A 25311-nucleotide genomic window follows, 5' to 3' on the forward strand; every position below is an offset into this window, starting at 1 on the left:
TAGGTTTTGAAGACCTTTCCAATGATTTGTAGATTGCTTTGGTCAGGACTTATACTTCAACTTCCAGTCCTGTATCACACATTGCATTGGTAAGGTAAAATGTCGTCACCATTTCACTCAATCATCATCATTGGGAAAGTATTTATCAACACTAAGAATTGACACACAGAATGCGAACCAATTTGACCTTGACTTCCGGTTCAAACCGGATGATCGTATTCAATACTTGAAACAATGATAACTCCCGAACCACACATTAGATTTTTATCAACTACATGGCATTACAGAGAGCTCCTAGGACTTACCTAGCGCTACACAGTATGACCTCATTTGACCTAGCGCTACACAGTATGACCTCATTTGACCTAAGTTTTGGTTCAAACCGGAAGTTGAAGATTTATATTGGAACAAAATCTTACTCCTGAACCACAAATCGAGGTGATACAATAAAATATCATTAAATCTTAACTTGATGACATCGATCACGAACACCTTGTTTTTGTAGCAAACAAAAATTCAATGTCTAGTTCTGTTTGTTTTTTTTCCTCGCGTTCTTCTTTCCCTGCGAACCTTCTCCAGCAATTTTAAACAAAAGTAAAGCTTGTACAAACTTAAAACTTACTATGTACATCGGCAATAGTGAGTAGACGAAACCGCCACTTTTTGGGAATGATGACGTCATGGCAAGGTTTTTAAAGTTGAAAAATGACATTTGCTTTTCGCTGTATCTCAACGAATATTAATGCTATGATGTTCATACTTGGGCATCACATAGATAAAGACTTGGACAACATTTGAAAACTTAACGCCAAAATCGTATGACCTCATCTTCCGGTCGTACCGGAAGGTCAAACTCTGCCTTTGTGTTTTTTGTGTTTTTTTGTAAAAAAAGACAATTTGTTGTCATAACTCAAGATTGATATGGAATTTAACATTGAAACTCATCAGACAATTGAACCTTAATAATAAGACCACACAAACTTAATGATGTCATGATGACGTCATCAGGTTTTGAATTACAACAAATCAAAGTTAAATATTTTAAAGAAATCATAACTCCTGAACCACATGGTGGATTTTGACAATCTACATATCATCGGACAGGTCGATCAAACTTCAAAAAACGCTACACACAAAATGACCCCATTTGACCTTGACTTCCGGTTCAAACCAAAGGTTGAACAATTTTACAATTTTTGATCTCTAAAACTACAAAACATTTCAACATAAATTTTGCATCCCGTTATAGATGAGTGATCCTGCTCAAACTTTCCCACAGAGATGATACCAATTTGACCTGAAACTCTGGTCGAAATCGGACGATAAAGCCCATGGATGTGTTGACCCGCGTGATAACTGCGTACACTGCAAAAGCGCTTTGGCTGGCCGTTCCGCTCCATTGATCACACCTTGTTCAGTCCACGAGGCCTGTGTGTTCTGGTCGGAATAGTGCATCGTTTGACTGTACGCGTGATTTCGATTCATGTTTTGACAAGTCTCAGGTCATTGTACTTACAACGTAGCGCTTGTTTAATGGTGTACCAACATTTTACAATTGAAGTCCGCTCATATCATATTCGGCGTCAAATTGTTCCCCTGTTCGCCCTTCTCATGGCTTAATTATCAAAACGGAATTAAAGACGAAGCTTCGCTGAGATGGCCACCTACTGCAGCGATTCGTATGACTTTTAATTATGTGAGAAAATGCAACCAGAAAAAGACGAACATTGGTTATGTTTTGATCAAACACCGGGAAGCGGATTCGTGACATCGACTCGTGAAGGGTGTTTCTATCCGGCACTCACGGCAGTGTTTAGCGCACTACACGGTAAAGCTTTGTGTACAAATCATTGCTTTTTAAAATAAGTGTTTATTTAATGCCTAACAAAATCTAACGTGCATCCCAGTTATCTTAGTTGTATCTGTACCCGTGTCGTACACTTGCGAAACCTCTGTAATACTTAATAAATAAGTCTTTTACAGTTATTTACTTCACAAGTCTAAAATTAGTAAACTGTTGTTTCGTATAAAGTTTCCCCAAATCCAGTTAACCTTTTAAGAAGTTTACTCTTGAGTTAAACATCACAAGGATCACAAAACCTTCAAACTTTGCACATAGTTAGCTCTTTACTAATAAAATACATCGCTTCAACAAGTATTAAACTTAGCATTTGTTTTCTGTGCAAAGAAAGGTATAAATGTAATAGATTTACACTTTTACTTTCTGTGAAAATTAAAAAGCTATCAACAATCTGTTCATAGATTTAATTTTCCTCGTGTTCTTCTTTACCTCTGAACCTTCCCAAGCAATTTTAAACAAAAGTTAAGCTTGTATAAACTTAAAACTTACTATGTACATAGGCACCAGTGAGTTGATGAAACCGCCACTTTTTTAGAATGATGACGTCATGACAGGGTTTTTAATGTTAAAAAAGGACCATTTGCTTGTTGCTGTATCTCAACGAATATAAAAGCTATGATGTTCATACTTGGGCATCGGATAGATAAAGACTTGGACAACATTTGAAAAGTTAACGCAAAAATCGTACGACGTTAACTTCCGGGTCGTTATCCTGGATCAAAGTTCGCCTTCGTGTTTTTTTTATATAAAAAAAACTTTCGAGCTTATCTACGGAATAACTCAAGATTGAGATTGATTTGAACGTTGAAACTCAACAGATAGGTGAACCTTGGTATCAAGACACCACAGGCCTAACTATGTCATAATGACGTCATCGGGCATTAGACTACAATAAATCAAAGTTTAAAATCTGTAAAAATCATATGGCGCGCAATTTGGGGGAATTTCCAACGGCGCTCTTTTTGGTCCAACGAAAGAGGGCGCGGTTGGGTATAAAGATTTTAGAAACATTGAGCGCTATGTGCAGAGCGGAAAATCGCAATAGTTGAGTGATAACGTCTCGCACCAAAACCACAACCTTTTTTGAATTGATGACGTCATTGATGAAGTCAATACATTAAATAGCTAGAAAATTTATATCTTGAGAATCACAAATGCTACCAATAAGCTATTTTTATGGTCTTTTCCACGACAAAAGTATTGTTAGTGTTTGACCTTGCTTTCGTTTAGAACCGGCTTTTTATCGTGACATAAGAATTTCAGTTGAAAAACTAAACCTAAAAATCCGGAGTGGCTTTGCATTAACGATCGCATTATGGCACACTTTTCTAAAACATTTTAAGGGGATTCTCAAATCTGTAATGCACATTTAACTATAAAATAACGACACATTGTATAAAAAACATCTTTAAGGTTCACACGGCCGTTCCACCCCCATTAGCACAACGTTATAAACTATCCTGAATTTGTTTGCACTGATTTCATTACTCCAGTGCGCCCTCTCCCGTGACATCACATAGTCAAGAGAAATCCAAGATGGCGTCCAAAAAAATTGTCGTAGAAAGCCGGAGTAAAATATGAATAAAAAATAGTTTTATGAAAAAATAGTTCGGTGAAAAGTGTTGTTAATAAAAACCGAGTGTGAATTATTGCCGTTCACAACTTTCTAGGTTATTGACTTGATGAAGGGGCAAGAAAAATTGCAGAAATGGGGTCGTTTTCGCCATTTTCTGTGATGAAAATTTGTCGTCGTGTTCTTTCACGACTCTTAAAAATAACAATCGTAAAATATTCATTTTAATTCAAATGGAAGTTTTCTGGAACTGTTCTTTTAAGTTTCTTGAAGATAATATTCATCCCAACCAAAATCTTGAATATAAACCAAAGGCCAGCGACAGATTTTGTAAAAACGGGGGTTGAATTGGTCCTATTTTTGTCGAATCATACTTGTTTACGTGGTGTTTGTACGGAGCGTATATAATAACGCACTCTGCAGTACACACACACAACCCGGGCCCGTGTTGCGCACGCATCCGTGTGGCGCGCTAATCGAAATGTACAAAAATTATGTTAACCCTACAGACGAACCTCGTCGAAGTGGTTTGTCATTTTATTTGGGGGAATGAAAGTTTACTATTGATGGCTAGATTGAGCATCTAAATATGAAATCAATAAGCAGGCAAGTGAGATGCATGTACGTTGAAGATGGAGACTTTATTTCAGCAACGTGTTTCATAATACTACAAACTGTACACCATACAACATGAGTTTTTTATTACATCAGCAAGCTTTAAATAAACTTTGTAGGGTATGTAGGAGATTAACTACTAAGCATACAAGTTCAACAGCCGAAAAGCATACATACCAGTGCATCAACTATGCTAAAGAACTCGAAACTGTATTTTCTATAAATATTTGGAGAGATGATGCCCTTGTTCATCCAAGTACAATTTGTTGGAGATGTGAGCGTTCCCTAAGGCATGAAAGATCTGGCTCTCTAAGTGGAACAAGGGAGAGTGCTTCTCAAAAGTGGGAAAACACTCGCGTGTACGCTGCAATGTGTGTGAAACATACAAGACGCAACAACGTGGGGGGCGTCCCCAGAAACGAAAGCGGAATGGCAATGGGCTCAACCAAAAGGAAGCAACAGTTCCTCCCCCGCTTTCTTTTAATTGTTCTCAAGTTTCCAGTGAGCAAATGCCCCATAATATGGATGTCCTTAGTAACTCAGGAGAGGCAACATTGTTCATCTGTACCATATGCCAGTGTATTCTAGGGAAACCAACAGTTCAAACACCATGCGAACACAATTTTTGTGCGGACTGTTTACTTGCTTGGTTTAAGCACAGCAATAGTACGACTGTCCCATGTCCAGTTTGTAATTCATCAGTTGAAATTCATAATGTAAATCCCTGTTCAAGAATTCTACGGGTTCAGCTGACAACCCTCCCAACAGTTTGTATAGCTTGTGGAACAATAGGGAAGCTTGAACTAATGAAAACCCACATATGCGCACAAGAGCAGCCAAAACCCACAGCATTTACATGTTACGCAAGTGACCCCCTACCCGGCTCGGAACCAACCAATGAATGTGACGTCACAACAGCAGCAAGATTACCAAAATCCATGGCATCAAAGCACATCAAGGGCACCCCTATACCCCCCGAGATAGAGGCTGCCACAGATAGGTGGACTGTCCACAAGTTGAGGGAAAATCCGTGTGCACGACTGAAAACACCAGGAAGGGTAAATGTTGTTTCTTTTACAAAAGGAAATTAACTAATAATATAAAATTGTGAAAATACTTATAAAAGGGGGAAAAATTAAAATTTAAGTGTAGAAAAAAAGAAGTGGGAAGATATTCAAGTCGCCATTCAGGTTTCCTATTTTTTTTCTTCAGCAATTTGGTATTTTTGTTACAAAAGATTGCCAACATTATAAACTCATTGTTATCTTTGTATACATATCTCCCTTTAGCCGGCATATTTTACTCTGGCCAGCAAGCAAGCAAAATCCACAGACGAGGATGATGCCTGCCCTACATCTCAACCAAGTGAGGAAGCTATGAGCGTAAATCGTTCTCTAGCCATGATGCGAGAGTGCCAATTTGCATGGGAGCAGTTTCGAAAGCTTCGCAGGTGAGGTTTTATAACTATACTGTTGACAATAAAATTTCCTCTCAACTTAATGCTGCTCATAAACAGTAATATTTGAAGTGTAAAGGTTTCTTGTCTATGTTTCTTCAACTGAATCAGGTACCTAGGATCTATGGGAGTGTCTCTTCCATCAGAGCGTGCCATGAGACACCAGCAGAATACACTACTCAGTGACAATATTGTCGGGAAATTGGTCCCCCTCCTTTTCAAGTCAAGCAGTGCTGATGGCTCAAATGGGTTGCAGACAAGAGAGGTTCCATGTGTGACTGTAAAGGATGTCTCTGCAATGGTCCTTGATTATCTTGACAGGCATGACAGGTGAGAAGTTTTCTTTCGATATTTCCCTGAATGGAAACGAACAAATGCAAATAGTAGGACACAAAGGCAGAAATTCATGAATAAAAATGGACTGACTCAACTTCTATTAGGTCTAAATAGGAAACTAGTTTCAGAAATACAAAGTGCAACTTTAGAATATTATTTTAAAAGATTTTAGTCTGCTTCTTTGCATTTAATTGATGGTGCATTTTATTGATAAATTTTATTTATAATTATGTCTGAATATTATATTTTCAGAAATGGAGGTTTGACATGGCATGGCTTTATTCCTGTTGACGAGATATGGGTCAAGATTGGTGGGGACTTTGGTGGTACATCTTTCAAGATGTGTTACCAAATTGTTAATACACCAAGTCCCAACTCAACAAGGAACACCGTTTTTTTTGCCTGCTTTGAGGCCCATGACTCATCAGCAAACATAGAGCGGGTACTACCTCCAATTATGTAGCAGGTGGCTCAACTGGGCAGAATGACATGGAGGTAAAAATATTTTATTTTCAACTACAACCAACATTGCTGCATTGCTATTATCATACTGTACCTTGGTATTCAGACCTCCCTGAAGATTGGAACATAGTTTCTTAGGGTTGATACAAGTTGGTTATGCACCATATGTACTTCCTGTTCAAAAAAACATATTTAATTAAAATAAGTTAACAGTGTCAACAAATACTTGTTTCTGCACATTAGGGGAAAGTCCATAAAGCTGTTCGTGTTTGGTGACTATGAGCTACTAACCAAACTGTATGGGATCTGCAGCTGTAATGGTAAGTATTTTTCAATAATACTTGTTATTTATTAAATGGGTCCCAAATTATGGCTACGCTCACTGCTAAATTCTGTGTTGCAAATCTTCATTCTCTGCTTAGTGTGCATGTGCCAAATTTCTGCCCTAGTTGTGTAAGCAAAGAATGCCTAGTAATATAGAGTATGCATGCGCAGGACTCTACCCCATGAAATTGTGCTGTGATTACACCGCATAACATATCAAAGTCATAGTGCAAATTTCTCCATTTAGGTTTGCCACAGGAATAAATACAAATCTAAATAGTAAGACGTAACTCAAATAACCTTGTTTCTTTTGTATCCAGCCCGCCACTGTTGCATTTATTGCACCGCTTCAAAAGAGCAGATGACTGTGCCCTTAACAGACAGGTCCAACTTTCCTGCAAGAACACTTGAGTCCATCGAAGCCAATTACAAAGCATACATCGCAGACGGTTCCAGAAAATCAAGGGCAAAAGATGTATCCTGTAGTGTCATAGCCATGCCTGTTTTGATGGTCCCTGTAGATCATGTAAGTCTATTGGACAGCCTGAAAAGTACAAAAATAATCTACTGTTAACAACTATCATATTATCACAAATGCAATATTATCCGATACTTCTTTGTCTGTATTTATAAGCCCCCCCCCCCTTTACTTGACAAACTCTCCTGGCTTTATATATATATATATATATATAAATAAAATTCTCCTCATTCAGGTTGTGCTTCCGACCCTCCACATGTCACTTGGCATCTTTAAGAAGCTTTATGACATGCTGGAGGAGAGCTGTCATCGGATAGATGTACAACTCTTTCAACTTTGCGTGTCACACTTTGACTCAAGCGATCCTGCAGAAAACAATTTTGACCAACTAGCGATGCAACAGTGCAAGACGGAGGAGAAAATGAAGGCGGACAAAGCAAAAAAGGAAGCTGAGCTGGATCAGATCGAAGAGGAACTTCCTCTCCACCTGCTTCAGAAGGAACATCAGCAAGTTGATGGTGTTTTTCAAGAGCTGGCTTACAGAGCATTTGAACTTCGCCGTCAAATTCAGGGGCTTGTAAGTGACGTTTCATTATGAATTTTATTTTGGAAATGTCCAAGAAGCAAGGCAACTAAGATTGCAGTTTTGGAATTTTGATCCATAATAATTTGGTCGCCAAATTCACGAAAGTCAAGGCGCTAAAGGCGCACATTTCCTGCTCATTTACAATGGCTTCAATTACAAACCAGTCAAAGCCACAGATAGTAATATGGTTTTAATTTTACAGTTACTTTATAGGATGAGTCTCAAATGGAACTACCTGTTGGGTCTGGTCCTGTTGTCGGCTGTTTGGACAAAACTCTGAAGGAGCACAAAGTCCAAAGGCAAGCTACCATGGGAAAGCTTTCGTCGGAAACCATGTCCACAAGTGTTGCAAAGTACGTGTATGTTTCTGGAGTTCCACCTATAAAATTGTAATTCAAATATGTTATGATTATTACACAATATGGAAAACGATAAATCCCTTGGAATAATAGAGATCAGACTTAGAAACACATTTATTTTACCTTTACTTCACAGCCTGATGTTATTGCAGCACTAACAACAGCTCCCCGTAAACTCCTTGAAGAACTTAAACTGTGATGCCATACCCGTCTTCAACCATCAAAAGCTCATAAGGGATGCTGTGAAAGTCGGTGTAACCTTCAGTGAAGTCTTTCTGAAATTTGCAGACGTTCATGTCGGAATTAATCACAGCAGGGCAATCACACCTCAAGACCTCCGTAATATTGGTATGCACATTATAATGACAATTTGAATAAATGTTTGAAGCAATTACATGGATAAATAAATTTGGTTTACTCCTTTTTTTATATTAGTTTCGATTTTTCATTTATTTATTTATTTTCCTGTACTTAATATTTTTTTTCAAGCGCTGTGATTTAGTGGAGTGTTTTTCAAATGTCGTTTACTATTATCATTATTATTAGTTGTTACTCACTTTTATTTTCAGATGTATGTATCAAACGCTTCATGGCCTGCTATAGATCAAGCTTCCCAAATGCATCCATAACCCCGAAACTCCATCTTCTTGAGGACCATACACTTGAGCAGTTGCAACGGTTCGGTGCTGGATTTGGACTGCTCAATGAACAGGGGGGTGAACTTATCCACACCGAATTTAATAGAATTGGGAGAGTAGTTTCTGGAATGAAAGACCCACTCCAACGCCTCGTAACCACCGTGAGGAGGCATCACATCAGCACTACACCTGAAGTACAAGACTGCATGCTATCAAGAGCAAAAGAGGAGTAATTCTGCATTGCCTGAAATAAAGCACAAAATTTAATGAAAGAGCATTAATTTAATTAAAGTGCATTCAATTCCCTGATTTTGGCATGTGCTGTACACACATTTGAATTAAAGTAATTCTACCTTGCAATAAATGTGTTATACTGATGTGGCGTGATAATAAACCCTTTCACGCTAACGTCCCATGTTCCGTGATAAATTCAGGTCATTCAAACAAGTATTTTTACATGATTCGCAATGTCTTGCATGTTTATACGCTATGCGTCAATCCGTCAATAACATGTATGAAGATTATCAAGTTGCACAGTTCAAAATCATTAACGCACCATAGCACTCGGTACAGATTCAACTTGGTGCATACAAAATTACTGTGGAAGAAAGGATCTTTCTTCATGCAGTCATCATATGTACATTAGTGATTTATTTTTTAAAATAACTATAGAGATGTGGGTAAGATCATCATCTAATTTTGACACGTTTGATTGTGAACTGATGAAGTCAACTCAAACTGAATGATGATGTAAAAGCAAAAGATAAGTCCTTCCCTTGTTGTCCTTCCAGGCTTCATTCATCACCCTTTAAATGTTTAAGTTTTCATGTTTTTTTTTTTACATGTTTGATTTTTGACTCTTGAGCATGTTGAGATTTTGAGCAAGTAGGCCTAATATTAATAATATATATATATATATTTCTTTTTTACTGTAATTTTTATTATAATAAAACAATTAAAAAAAAAGCTTTTATTTTTAACATTCCATACCTATGCTTATGATGTCAAGTTCAGTGAGTTGACTCGTTGATAATTATTAATGTCTCTACATAATATCCCTTTGGGATTTGGAAAACCCTAGAGTGACTAGACCCTAGACCTTCGTCTGTTTAATAAACACATGCAAAATACGCTGTGTATGTAACACACGCGTAATGACTATGCATGTGAATCATGTACGAAAACACAATACGTGTACATGTGATAGTGACTTAATGCAACGTGTGACATCGACAAAAGCCCTAATTTGACTCAAAAATTACTCGAATTTTACGAAATCTACCGCTGGCCTTACCTTCAAACTTCTTCAGTAGGTGGGGGAAAACGTCATTTTGCTGTTACAACGTATCCGGTACCAGGGAAAACTTTTGTTTCGAAGAAAATCGACGAAGAATAACGGGAATTTTGTCACGTGTCTTTCGAGCCCGCGATTTAACGCTACACGTAAACAGCTTCTAAATCTCACATGAATTATTCATATTCTAATATTTACATGTCAACAGGGTACACATGAGATTTAGAGTCACATGACTCAAAGATTTCAGCAAAAATAATTAATTCAACCAATCAAATACGGTTATTAGCGTGCCTCATTAATATTCAGTGCACGAGGTCAATAAAGGTCATATTACACCGAGCTTTGTGACGTCGCAAAGCGCTGGCTACTTTTTAACAACAGAGGGCGCAATTAAATATTGGTGGAACGGCCGTGTTCAATGTTTTTGAACCACTACATCATGTAACGTCCAACCGAACACCGTGTTTTTGTAATTAACAAAAAGCACTATGTCTAGTCTAATTTTTGTTTTTTGTTCAACCAAAAATTAAAATCCTTTCTATCAATTGTGATGATCCAATATCCCATGTCAATATTATAACATTTTATGTTTGATAATTCAGATTGACAAAACATGATCACAAAGGTTTTTTAATATGTTATTTTATTTAGATTTTATAACTTAAATCATATTTTTAGTAATTTATTCAAACATTAGCAGGGGTCCACTGATGCATTGGACTGCAACCATGATTTAGCATTGTGACACACACACAAATTTGTAATATATCCTTTATTTATAATTTTTTTATCATTTGTTTTTCATTTACTCCTCGAAGCATTTTGCATCACTTAGTTGATGCTATAAGTTATCACACAAGCGCGAGTGGAATACGGAAAAATATAGTACTTCTGTGTCCCATATCCAACGAGGCCACTGGTAGTGATATTAGCCGTGCAATATAGGTTTTTATCACCACTCTATTCTGCGAATCTGATTGGTGGATTAGCGCGTACTTGAAGATAAAGTCTAATATAATGTTTGATGTTGATGTCAGTTGTTGAAATTCTTGTTAAAAAAAAAGGGGGGAAAAAATTTTTTTGTTTTTCGTGATTAAATGAATAGTTTACTGCGCAACAACAGCAAACAAGGGCAACACCAAGAAATATTTTGTATGATTTTGGATATCAGTGAAGTAATTGATAATCTGATTTGATCTATTTTGACAGGGCAATGATGAGTTCCAAGAACAAGGTGGTGAACCTTTGTATCCAGGCTGCACAGTCACAAAAGATCAATCAAGTGTACTGATCCTATCATACATTCTACGGCATGGAGTAAGTGGCGAAGGACTAAATGATCTGATGAAACTGTTGAATATTTTGTTTCCTAACATCCTTCCAAAATCCAAGTATATGTTTTCAAAAGAGTTTCTTGGTGTAGTAGGGGTTTTGAACATCCATATTTACTGTGCTGAATGTACATGGTACTTAGGTGATCGAAAGGAGATTCAACAAGAGGGTTTTTGCCCAGAATGTGAATGTTCATTTAATGTTGAACAAAGTTTAGATACAGGCAATTTTTTTGTCACATTACCCCTGCTAAAACAAATCAAAGATGTAATGGAATGTGGTGAAGATGTTGTACGTAATCGTATCATAAAATCTGAAGTACAGGCAGCTAACTTGAACAATGTGACTGATGTGTGTACAGGGCAGGTGCTTAGGTCATTGGTACAAAGTAATGATATTTCAGATGATGATTTCACCCTCACTTTCAATATCGATGGTGTTCCAGTTTTTAAGTCTTCCAATCGTGCGCTTTGGCCTGTACAGTGTAGTATCAACGAGTTACAGTATAATGACAGAAAAAGGAATATCCTCATAACAGGCTTGTGGTTTGGCAGTAAACCAAGTATGAGCACATTTTTACAGCCACTTAGGGATGAGGCCATCTTGTTAGGGGATGAAGGGTTTCAGTGGAAAAATCCATTAACTAACCAGCTGGTTAGAAGCAGAGTGTTCTTTGTCTGTTCATCATGTGATTCTGTAGCGAGACCTCCCGTTCGTAACAGCACGCAATTCAATGGTTGCTATGGGTGTGACTGGTGTTATCATCCTGGGAAACGTGTTCCAAAAGGAAGGGGATTCGTAAGATGCTACCCTTTTCAGTATCAAGAACCAGAGCTTCGATGTCTACCAAGGCATGGAGAAAATGTCATCCAGGCTGTGGAGATTGGGGAACCAGTATATGGCATAAAAGGGCCTTCATTACTGATGTTTTTCCCAAAGTTTGATGTCATCAAAGGGTTTGCTGTTGACTACATGCACTGCGTCCTTTTGGGGGTTGTCAGGCAGTTTTTGACATTATGGTTTGACAGCAGTAACCATGACCAACCCTGGTACATATGAACAAAAACAAATGATGTCAACAAACGCCTTATGGAAATGGCTCCCCCACATGAAATAACTCGAGCACCAAGACAATTGGAAACTAGGAAATTCTGGAAGGCCTCTGAACTAAGGTCTTTCCTACTCTTTTATTCTCTCTTTGTTTTGGATGGGATATTACCTTCCAAGTTCATAAACCATTGGTTCTTACTTGTCTATGCCACTTTCAAACTTGTTCAGAATGAAATAGGTGAAGATGACCTGGAAAAAGCCGAACTTGCTCTAAAGAAATTTGTTATCTTTACTGCTAAGTTGTATGGCGAGAAACATGTTTCATTTAATATCCACCTTTTGTGCCATCTTGCAAAAAGTGTGTCTGCCTGGGGACCAGCATGGTCAAACTCTGCTTTTCCGTTTGAGGGAAATAACCAAATTCTCTTAAGATTAATACACGGAACACAATTTGTGCCCAAACAGTTGGCTCTTCAGTTTCAAATTTACAAAGGAAAACAGCAGCTAGCAAAGAAGTGCTTGATTGAGGCGAGCCCAGCTTGCAAAGACTTGTATGCCAAACTTACTCATGTTGGTTCATATCGACCTATTGTAAGAATGCAAATTGACAATACCGAGTTGTTGGGTAAGGCTGTAGTAAGGCAACTCGATGTTGCAGATATGATTGCAGTTAATCATTTCTTTGGTGATCAGCTGATGAGGACAGAAGAAGTTCATTACTACAAAAGGTTCCAGTACGAAGGTAGATTATTTCATAGTGAAGACTACAGGAGACAATCCAAGCGGAATAACAGTGTAGTGCAGCTCACAGACGGAAGTTTCTGTAGCATCAAGGCCCTGATAACTTTGCAGTGCCGGTGTGCCTGTGTTGGGCCATGTTTTTGTGTCTGGACATCAGTTGTAATTGTAAATGTTCTTAGAACAAATCAAGGTTCTCTGTTTGTGGACAGGCAGCTTGGTATTAGATCAGAGAGTATTCATAGTGTATCATCACAAGGAATTGCAGCAAGAGCAATAAGTGTGGCTAGTATTAAAGAAAAGTGTGTAGTATGCAGAAAGAGGGGTAACATTATGTTTGTGGTAGTTTTGCCAAATAAGTTTGAGCGGGATTGACCATCTGACCAATGTGAGAAACTGTAGTTTTGGCTTGACCTTCTACGATGTACTGTGTATTACATTTCCTATAGACTGCATATGCCTGTAAATAAAACAGTGGTTTATAACAATTGAGGATTTCTTAACCTGTATATTTTGTGTAAATCATCCAATAATACTAATACCAAATCATCTAATACCAATTAGGTAAACACCCTATATTGTACTTGACAAACACAGTTTTTGACCTCATGTATGTGATTTTTTAAGGCTCAATTAGGTTAATGCCGTAATCTAAAAAGGAATGAAAACAGTCATGCTTTGCCTGTTCTCTTTTTTGGCAATGCTGTAAAGAAAAAACCACTAAAAGTAGAAATAATAATCCATTTAAAATATTGTGTGTGATTGTCACAACAAGGATTCCCTTGCAACATTTTTTGTAGTGTTACTTTACATTGTTTCTACACTAGAACATCCACAAGTAGCCAGCCAGCAACTGAAATTTAGATTTTTATTAAACAAAATTTAAGGTAGTTTAGTACCATCTGTGTAATATGAAAGTGTATTTCACATTGCACATTTTTAGATTGCCATAATGTCATTCCAAAATAGTGCCTAAATGTCTAACTGTAAGCTCGCCAAAAATATTTGTAAGGGATTACCCATACATACATCCTTATTGTTTTGGCATGCATTTTTGTATAGTTTTAACTGTACAAAAATATTGAATAAATTCAAGAATGAAATTTCGTTGGGCTCGTTAACAAAGAATTATGCGCTTACGAGGCCCTGTAAAACACATAATTCTGTGTGCATCAGAGTAGAATTTTGACATGTAAACATGATTAAACTTAGTGCACTCTGTAAGTTAGGTAGTATTCATGTATGATGTGATGCATTGCCAAAAAAATTTTTAAACCTGCTTTAAAACCTGTTTTGTAAATCTGTAAGATAAAGCCTTCCGTATTGTGTAAATATTTTATAATGTAGTAATGTGTTATATCTGTAACAGTGGCATAACCACACATTTTCATAGGGGGAGGGTGGCAAAGACATAAAACTGGGGGCTTTTGAATGTATCGAACGAAATGTTGTGCACTTTTTTTTGGCGGGGGGGCAAGGATTTTATACACAATGGAGACGTTTACATCTTGTCAAAAAGTGGCCCCATAGTATGTTTAAGATCAGATAAAAATGAACATGTATAATTTAGCTTCCTTCATCAATTTCTGCCACAAAACTCACTGAATTCTGACAAATTGTATACTATTAAAGACGGGTATTTATGCGTGGGTACAAGTTTGACCAACATTTTTTCTTCTTAAAGTGTGTGAGCATTTAATGTACACTGTATGGAAATGTTTTTCTTTTGTGAAAGTGTACTCCATAACTGTTATTTGTAAAAACTGTATAAATGTTAACATTGAAAATTAAACCTTTTATAGGTTTAAATAATTGAAAATTTAACCTTTTATAGGTTTAAATGAGTTAGAAATAAATTTCTTTCATGTTTTAATGTAAATGATGTTTTTCCTTGGCTATGTTTTCCAACAAATAGAGCAAATGTGTTTGTGTTATCGTTTACAATGAATATTACATTTTTACACCCTTTATAAGCAATTAAAAAATACCCCAGACAGTTTCTCTACTCCTATTGGTGGAGACCGCATCACGTGGGTCTGCATAAACCTTTTGTTAATGCACACTGGAGCTCTGTTTATAACAAGCTGGCTTCCGCGGGTCCGAAGATTATCACGCGGAACGCAATTCATAGCTATCAGCGCGTAATCTAAGCGCGCCCGCGTACACACAACCCACGCGCATGAAACAGATTCTTCACAATATTTTTGACAAAATGTTTCAAACCCAATTTTCAATTGATAAGGTGTCCATAACTGTATTTTGTAAAAGTTTTTTAACAAAAGGGCATTTATGAATGGGAATAAAAGAGTGGTGACTCGTTCTTAAATGTCCGTTTAAAACCTTGCAGAGTTATTGCCGTGCGATCAAGGCCCTCGTCAAAGCCTTCGGCTCAGGCCTTAATCACATGGCCGCCTACCCTGCCGGCTTTAAACATGTGTTAAAGAACTTGTCGCTACCCCTTTATTTCCTTATTTAATGTCAAAAATGACTCTCACCACTAGAAACCATACAGTATTACCAGTGACTCATCATCAATGACTGACTTGTAAAGTAGGGTTGCCGCTTACCAGTGGTGAAACTTTAATGGTATCAAAAGTTGGCATCATAATGGTCAATGGTTTTGTTTTGCATCAAGTATACATTTACCAATGGTACCATTATACATCATATAGTGCATCTTTACTATGATGTGTACCAATTGTTTTCGCGTAACTTTCAGAAGCACCATTAAAACACCATTCATGATCTTGTTCCCAGTGATGTACCATTTACTGTCATAACTTGTATACATTATACAAATGGTATGACGAATAATGATACCAAAGAAAAACAGATGTGCCATTTATTTTCATGTTGCCATTAACAGCACTATTAAAACACCATTGTATACAATTCATGGCCATTCAATACCATCGTTAGACCAAAATATGTACCATTCATTTTAACATTCCATTAACAGTCCCATTGACATGCCACTGTATACCATTCATATTGTTTAATACCTAATTATTTAAAAATATGTACCAATCATTTCCACACTACCGTTGACACACCATAGGTAACCATTCATATGACCATTCTTTATCATTCGATATCATTCAAAACCATTGTTAAGCAAAGAGATTTTACATTCTTTTTCACATTACCATTGACACACCACTGGACACCGTTCATAACCATTCTTTATCATTTGATATCATTTAACACCATTGTTAAGCAAAGAGATTTTACATTCTTTTTCACATTACCATTGACACACCACTGGACACCGTTCATAACCATTCTTTATCATTGGACATCGTTCAACACCATTGTTAAGCAAAGAGATTTTACATTCATTTTCACATTACCATTGACACACCACTGGACACCATTCATAACTAATCTTTATCATTGGACATCGTTCAACACCATTGATAAGCAAAGAGATCTATCATTCATTTTCACATTACCATTGACACACCACTGGACACCATTCATAACTAATCTTTATCATTGGACATCGTTCAACACCATTGATAAGCAAAGAGATCTATCATTCATTTTCACATTACCATTGACACACCACTGGACACCATTCATAACTAATCTTTATCATTGGACATCGTTCAACACCATTGATAAGCAAATAGATCTATCATTCATTTTCACATTACCATTGACACACCACTGGTCACCATTCATAACTAATCTTTATCATTGGACATCGTTCCACACCATTGATAAGCAAAGAGATCTATCATTCATTTTCACATTACCATTGACACACCACTGGACACCATTCATAACTAATCTTTATCATTGGACATCGTTCAACACCATTGATAAGCAAAGAGATCTATCATTCATTTTCACATTACCATTGACACACCACTGGACACCATTCATAACTAATCTTTATCATTGGACATCGTACAACACCATTGATAAGCAAAGAGATCTATCATTCATTTTCACATTACCATTAACAGCACCATTGACACACCACTCATACCATTCATAACAAGTCAATACCATTGTTAAATGAAAAGATGTACCATTCAGTTTAACATTACCATTAGAAGCACCATTAATACACCATAGGACACCATTCAATACCATTCAGTACCATTAGATACCATTAGATACCAATCATTACCATTGGTTTATTTTTGTAAGGGTATCCTCTAATTTTGGTACAATTCCAAGATGGCGGACGCCATTAAACCTTTGGCGGGAACTTTAATTATATTATTTAGTTTGCCGTTATTTATGCTTTTCTGTTTGCCATCCATTTCCAATCTTTGGCAAATCGTTTATTATAGATAGTTTTTATCCAAGTTCACGGATTATTTCATTGATTTGTTTATTTCTAAAATACTTAATTTCTAGGCTGGAAAACAGCAACACTCTCGCGTCTTTTAAGGATTTCCTAATTACTTGTAAATAGTATTTGTGACTTGTAAGTTTTATTCTTAATGTTCTATTTAAATTATGTTTATTTAATTAGACTCTCTCCTTTGACGTCGGAGACTTAACACCACATTATTTTCTCCGTCTTCAATTCAGATATAAATAAAAGTATGGAACAGCGAAGATTGTGTCCCGCAGGATCCTTTATTTAAGCCGGTCACAGTAATAATTAAATGGGCTGGAAAATCAGCCACAAGGGCCTAAAATAGTTTTGCAGTAAAATATTGAATAAAGAACTTGTCTAACAAAGAGCAGTGGATTTCACTTTTGTGTTCCGAATAATTTTTAACATTTACATTTTCTGGCCATTGAATAAAAGGATCATGGTGAAACTAAGAGCAGATGGCAAACAAGCGAAAACTGTACACAACTATATGTTTGCCCTGAAGAAGCTGTGCCACTATCTGCACATATTTTCAGCGACATCGCCCAGGCCCTCAACGTATCAAGCGCAACCATCATAAAAACACAAGCTGTAACCGAAGATATGATGAGGAGCACCCGGACAGGCATTGTTGCACGACAGTCCGAAGTGAAGTCGCAGATTGGAGGTGAGTAAAAGTTTACCCCATACATAGTTTTTGCCATGTGATTTGTTTAGCACATCGCAATATATCGTCAAGAGTAAACATAATATTTGTATTTGTAGTTAAAGGGACACGTTGGCTTCGGGTTGCGCTTTATTGGGCGTTTTTGGGCTATGACAAGCGTTTGATGTAAAATGATTATGGTTGGAAAGATGTTAAAAAAGTAGAATATAATGATCTACACAAACATGCCTTAGAAATGCTTCGCTTTTGCTAACTTTCTCGAAACAAAACGCTCCGCCATTTATGGGGGTCAAGATTTTGACTCCCATAAATGGCCGCCAAATTCACTAGTCTTATTTCCAGTCGCAGCCTTTGAACTATACGACTGAGCAATTATTAACCATTTTACGAACCCCATTTGTATCTATCTCTTCCTCCATGGTTACCAACAACAAAAAACAGTTCATGAACAAAAATAAAAGGGCCTACGTTGAATTAACTTTTTATAAATCTATCTAAGCAGCAAGTTCAGCCCACGTCCCGGGGCCGAGCGGCTGCCGTCCAGCGGGCCATCATCCCCCACCGCTGTTCAGAACGCACCAACGAAAGACATTTGGTTTTACGCATGCGCGGCTTTCAATGGAAGGTCAACTTGAAATGAATTATTCATAAGTTGTGACCTACCGCTGTATTTGTACGTTTCAGAACGGAACAAAGGGTAAAAAAAGGTACTGAATATTCATATTTGGAGATAATTTTGACCAATAAACAACTCTTTAAACCTTACTCTTGTAATAATAATGACTCACCCCCTTGTTATCCGACCCCTGACCGCGGGAAAGCCCTCATTTTGTTGACAGATGTCGTCTGCCTGCGCAACGTAAATCCGACTTTATACGGTGAGTTTGGGGGGCGTTTATGAACGAAATTGAATTCATTTGATAAAAGAAACATATTTTTTGTAGAGAAAAAACACATTTCTGTTAAATTATTATATTTTCATGACTGCAAACCCCCTGGATTGATCAAAATCAGCGGGATTTCCCTGACGTTTTGTTGACTTCTGCGGCTGTTCCGCGGTGCACATAGTGCGTGTTACATGTACATTTACACATTGTACACGATAGTTCGCAGTGTTTTGTGCATGCACACCACAAGAACGGTCGCTGATGATCGGATATTGTATCCAATTGCTCATTTTGTTAGTGGGCTTGGTCAAAACAAAAGTCCCCCAATATGCAATTTTGAATACATTCTTTTGAATTTTCAATATATTATTAAAAAATAAAACGATGATAAAACTATTCTATTTTTTTAGGTTAATTTAAGAAGGATTCTATGTTTTATTCAAAATACAATGTTTACAATTTGTTTACTTCTTAATCTCTTGTCTTAATAATGGAACGGTGTTACTTAGCTTGATTAATTAAGTGATAAACAATTCACAATTATGATTTCCACAACACTTACCCCCATACTCTAACATCAGTATTTATCAAATATAATTATTTTTTTAATTTAACTTCTTTGATAAACAACAAACCATTTTTTTTATTGGAAATTATATTAATATTATTTTACTTTGATTAATTGATTTTAACACCTGTACATTTTCTTATGTACACAACAAATCCCCAAAAGGAAATTAAAACAACTAACAATATAACTGCTTTCAAATTTTACATTTTATAGGTATAGAATAATATGAGTGCCCAGCATGAACATACAAGAAATCTAGAGAAATTATGCAGAGTGTGTGGCAATGCTATCCGAAAATGGAAAAACAAAAGCAAAAAAAATAAAAGATGCAGTGCTTACTCAGAAAAGATACAAGTAAAATATGGAATTAATATCCAAGCTGATGAACATCATCGCCATCCCTCACAAATCTGTCACCTTTGCTACTCAAATTTGTTCCTTCCAAAACCCCATCACCCCCCCAATGAGTGGCCTCCCCATCCTGAAAGAGGAACTTGCACTGTGTGTGCTAAAGTTGATGAAGTGAAAACTGGACGGCCTGCAGCCAAGTATGCCAGACTGGAACGACTCGATACAGATGAGGCAACAGCCAAAGAAGTAGTTTCTCAGCACTTCAACACTTTGGCTGAGACAACCACAATATTTGTTCGTGACAACTTCACAACAGATGAGTCATCGATATGTTGTCAAATTTGCAGCCAAATATTGAACAGACCGGTTGAAACACAGTGCCATCACATTTTCTGTTTGGACTGCTTACAAGTAGTGTTTAACCGGTCATCATCGTCATCAGTACTTTGTCCAAGCTGTCACAAACATACAAGTCTGAAGGACACCAGCCCTGTCCGAGAATATTTTTTAAATATTCTCGGAAATGCAAAAGTCACCTGCAGAACCTGCAACCGAAGCAGTTGGCTAAATAGTACATCTAGCCATGATTGTAAGGACCCTCTGACATCACAACATATAGATGAACACATATTCAGAGACCTCATCAAGAGAAATATGTCTGCGTCTGGAAAGTTGGGTCAGCAGGTGACATCAACTTTGTTGAAACAACAAATACAAAGTGATGGAGGAACAGTTAGGCTTTCTACAGGTGGAAAGGTAAGTTTGCATTAGTTAAAATGATGAATGCCTAATTCATTACAAGACTAAAAACGGATGTTTTTTAAAAATAAATGTTTAGTTTTATGTCTGCATTTTAAAAAAAAGTATTCTGAAAGATATCTTTTTACTTTCATTCCAATTACAGGCAATGTATGTTCAACGCATAACTCATCCGAGAAAGTCGAGCGATGACGTTTCAAAACGAACACTCTTTCGGCGAACAAAACTTGTGAAAGATAAACTCCAAGAAGTCAGTGGGAACAAGGCTACGGAACAACTAAGCCACATGCTCAGAACAGCTACAAGGCACGATCTTCAGCATCTGTTAAAGAAGATCAAATTCACCACATATATTCCACCTCTAGAGGAACTGGCTCTAAAATCTGACATAAGTCTGTCATGGGCTGCCCTTCGTGAACTCAAGCTGTAAGATTTATAAGATCATCTTTTTCTTCTCAACTTTTAAGAAAGTTTCACTGTGGTAATATATGAATATCAACACATAAAAACTAAAACAAATAAGTTACATTTATGTGATAATCTTTAAATTGTTCTTTTGTTCCCAGGTGGTTGAGACAGTACAATATTATTATGGCCAACGAACAGACAACCCGAAAAGTCAGCCAAATGTCTGTTGGACAAGACATCTTGGAGGGAGAGAGACTGCCCTTTGTTGCGAATGATCACGGAAGCCTTGTCAGCAAGCCCGCTCCCTGTGTCTTCATTACAGACTTGAAGAAATACGTCTTGGGTCTGTTGGATGATTATGAAAGGTAACTTTATGGATTGAACGTACTTTCAACTGCAGGAAATTGTAATCACACACTTGTTGTAGCTGAAAACATAGATACGCAAGTACCCCAATAACTATAAAATAACACTTTGTTTCTTATTACTTTTTAGATGTGGAAAGTTGCAATGGACGGAAGGGATGCCAAAAGAGGAGATCTGGTTGAAGCTAGGAGGGGATAAGGGGGGCGGGAGTTTCAAGATGATGCTAGAAGTCGCCAACATAGCCAACCCTAACTCACGCCGTGACACAAGTGTCATTTGTGTCTACGAATCATCGGACACTGCCCCAAATCTTCATATCGCACTTGAAAAGTACAAAGAACAAGTGGAGTCAATATCTAATACATCATGGAGGTACGCTTTGATAAATTCAAATACCTTTTTTAAAAGAAAAACAAAATAAACTAATCATGATTTATGGCACTTACATTTTTTCATTTTTTCATCTTAGGGGAAAGAAGCTCGTTGTGTTCCTCTTTGGAGATTACGAGTTTTTATGCAGGATGTACGGTTTATCAGGACCAAGTGGTAAGTAAAATCCAACACTCTGCATTGCAGAACACAAATAGAAAAATTAAAACAGTTATAAACAGTATAATTGTGTAAGGTCATCAGTAACTTCATTGCAATCTGCTCTCTTCAGGTCGTCACCCCTGCTTGTGGTGTTGTATCACTAGTAAAGATATGGCTCTCCCAAAGGCCAGTAGACCACCTAGCGATGAACGTACTCTACAGAAGATCTCCAATGACTACAAACGATTCACAGACGCTGGCAGCCTACTCAAGAATGCCAAGAACTGCAACAATGTCATCGGCAAGGTGTTCTTCGACATACCAACCACTTTTGTGAGTAAAATTGAATATTTAAACCAACAAAAAACAAAGGGGTTTGTTATTTTTGTTCTATTTTATATTTAATAAATTGATATGCTAATAGTTTATTTATTTTATTATTATGTTGTTCCTTTTGCTATAGGTCTGTCCACCATCACTGCACATAAGCCTTGGTGTATGGTTCAAGCTATTCACTCTCTTCGAAGAAGAATGCAACGGACTGTTGGAAAATATTGTTGAGGCACTGGCAGAGAGTCCCCAGACAGTACCCTCCTTAGCCAATGGACCATTCCCATTGTACGTGGCCAAGCGCTGTGAGGTTGTTACAGCAAAGAACAGGGCTCAAGAAATAGCAACTGAGATTGATGAGCTAAGAGAACAAATGGCAGTGGTAATGTTGATCGGTGAAGATGTTGATGTAAATGAGGTGATGACCGACACAACAGATCAAATCAAGACACTGCAAGAGGAATTGGATAGACAGGTAATTTAATTTTACTAACCTCAGCTCTGCATAAGTATTCAAACACAGGCAGTTCCGCAAATCATCACTGTTCTTCACTGACATCTTTGTCATGATAAAGCATCTCAACCGACATTTACCTGGGTAATGGAAAGATTGAATCATTATTTTCATATTTATGTTCATTTGCAGGAAGCAATAGCAGCTGCCAACATCAAACAACTACCCTCCGAGCAAAACCCACTACTAATCAAACTGGAAGAGACACTTCAAGAAATCAAAGTCAGGCGGCAAGCTTATTATTCAAACACATTCATTGGCAATCATGTGCACAAATGCCTAAAGGTATTGTAAAGCCTGTTCATTTGTTGATATTAAAAATATAGTTCCTTTAAAGAACGTAGACATTAATAGCTTGTAAATATGTTGTTGTTTTTATTGCTATGATGTTGTCTTTTGTATGATCTTTTATTAGGAGGTGAACATCCACAAACTAACATCGGTGATCACTGATGAAACCTCTCGGATTTGTCCAGCTAAAATGAATGAAGCAAAATGCGTTGCAAACAAGTTTGCATCAATCTTCCATCTATTTTCACAATGTCACAACGTGTACAATGCGAGCAGATATCTCAGTGAAACAGAAATTACAAAGCTTGGTAAGTGTGAAATTAATACGTGTGACATTGCTTTTGAATTTCTTTTCCAATAATTTCAGAATTATTTTGCATTACATGTTTATCAATATAGACATGCTCTATTCTTAATGTTTGATTTATTTTACTTGCCTTATAAATGCAGATGAAAATGTTCGTGACTTTCTGCATTTCTTCCGCTGTAACTTCCCTTCAAAGTCAATCCCACCCAAAATGCACATGATGGAAGATCACATCATACCATTCATCAGACGTACTAAACACGGCATGGGTCTGCTGTGTGAACAAGGAGGAGAATCCATGCACGCTGTATTCAACATCTTGGAGAGACGGTTTGGTGGCACACGCAACACGAAGAAGAAGGACCCCGATCTTCACAAGCTGCAGTGCATCATGCGGGAACACCTCCTCAACGTCAACCCGTCCATAGCAAATCTCTGTCCACAAAGAAAGCCACGGAAACTTGCCAAATCATCTGCTAGCAGAAATTAATCCCGATCCCAATATAATTATATATTCAATATTGGCGATTTCAAGTAGTACTCCAAATACATCAACCAAGTTATTCACTTTAATTTATGATGTTACTTCCAGTATCTCATGAAAGTTTGTTATTTTACTGACAAAAGTTGAACGAAAAAATTGAAAAACTAAAGTTGTTTGCGTACCTGTGACTTGGCCACACCACCACCATGGATGGAGGAATTGAAGGAAACGTACCCACACTTGAGTTTCAGATATTGATAAAAATCATGGCACCCCCAAAAACCAAGCCAAGCCAGAAATTGTCACATCGTTAGTTATTTATGTTTGACAGTTTTACGGTTTTATTTCTCAGTTGCCTTATCTCAAAAAAGTCTTACGTATCCTCTATATGTGATATGGAATAATCGAGTGCATTATTCATCATGGTAGACCCATACAACTACAGTATCTACTCAATTACAAATTAACCACCTGTATTGTTTTGCCATGTGAAGCGCCCTCCTTGTCATGACGTGTGCTAAAAATGGGTATTCACAAAATAAACAGAAGAGTGTTTTGAAAGCGTTTGCACTTTTAATTATTGTATTAATATATTATTAAATACATAATACTTACGTGTGAAGTCCATTTTTCCCGGAGGAAATTCACGTTACTTAGATTTTGACGATTCAAATTGGCTAAAAAAACCATCCCGTCACAGCCCCAGCTGATACAAATCCACACACACACCGCCCACGGTTTACCATTCCATCCACACGGCCGCATAAAAAAACATGGCCACTTGTATATTTATTTAAGAACTATGACCTCTTTATCATAAATATTCATAGCTTTGGTTCGAAAGTTTAATTAGTCCACTAGATTTGCTGTTTTGAATAGGGGCGTCTCTCCGAACCCTTTTCGGTTACAACCGTTGTTTTGTTTAAGATTTTGACACAAGAGGGCGCTCTTCAAGCAGCAGAAATCCACGCATGCGCAAAACAATTTGTCAGTCGGAAATCAGCGGTGCCCCCACGGCCAGACCTCCCCAGACGCACTGAACTCCCCGTTCTTGCTCGTACGATGTAGGATTTTAGCGGGGCCAGTCTAGTAATGCGAATACTTTGTACACGAAAGAATGTCTAGTACCCGTTTTACTAATACTAATAGTGCATGTGATTCTGTAGTCGTGTGTCTCTTTTTGCCTCGGGCCTTTGCAGCAAAAAGACGAGATTATTTAATACCAACTAGCGAGTGGAGTTGAAACAAAACTACAGCTAGAGAATTCATCCTCTCATAAAACATCTGCTCAGACATGTCGGAGAGGCGTTTACCGTGTTTACCGCGTAAGTATAGTATGCAATTGCGAGTCACATATACCCCACAGTTCGTTTTTAGATACAAAATTACAGGGACTTTACTTCT

General features: G+C 37.3%; 1 protein-coding gene and 1 pseudogene across 1 annotated transcript; both read left to right on the forward strand.

Moving 5' to 3' along the window:
• Positions 1-5626: 5626 nt before the first annotated feature.
• Positions 5627-7038, forward strand: LOC117299170 (annotated as a pseudogene).
• Positions 7039-19307: 12269 nt separating this feature from the next.
• On the forward strand, positions 19308-25080 carry LOC117299171. Its single transcript, XM_033782631.1, has 10 exons — positions 19308-20673; positions 20822-21102; positions 21243-21449; positions 21580-21822; positions 21920-21996; positions 22112-22314; positions 22445-22786; positions 22958-23110; positions 23241-23424; positions 23567-25080. The coding sequence occupies exons 1-10, from the start codon at positions 19792-19794 to the stop codon at positions 23911-23913; spliced, it is 2919 nt and encodes a 972-aa protein (XP_033638522.1). The 5' UTR covers positions 19308-19791; the 3' UTR covers positions 23914-25080.
• Positions 25081-25311: the final 231 nt, after the last annotated feature.

The sequence above is a fragment of the Asterias rubens genome, chromosome 14, assembly GCF_902459465.1.
Source record: "Asterias rubens chromosome 14, eAstRub1.3, whole genome shotgun sequence".
Taxonomy (NCBI): Eukaryota; Metazoa; Echinodermata; class Asteroidea; order Forcipulatida; family Asteriidae; genus Asterias; species Asterias rubens.

What these genes read in the sequence shown, in the direction of transcription:
- LOC117299171 (XM_033782631.1), top strand. Translation starts at nt 19,792, where the DNA reads ATGAGTGCCCAGCATGAACATACAAGAAATCTAGAGAAATTATGCAGA. An exon ending in CTGTTGGATGATTATGAAAG is followed by an intron (nt 21,450 to 21,579) that starts GTAACTTTATGG and finishes ATTACTTTTTAG; the next exon opens with ATGTGGAAAGTTGCAATGGA. An exon ending in ATGTGCACAAATGCCTAAAG is followed by an intron (nt 23,111 to 23,240) that starts GTATTGTAAAGC and finishes ATCTTTTATTAG; the next exon opens with GAGGTGAACATCCACAAACT.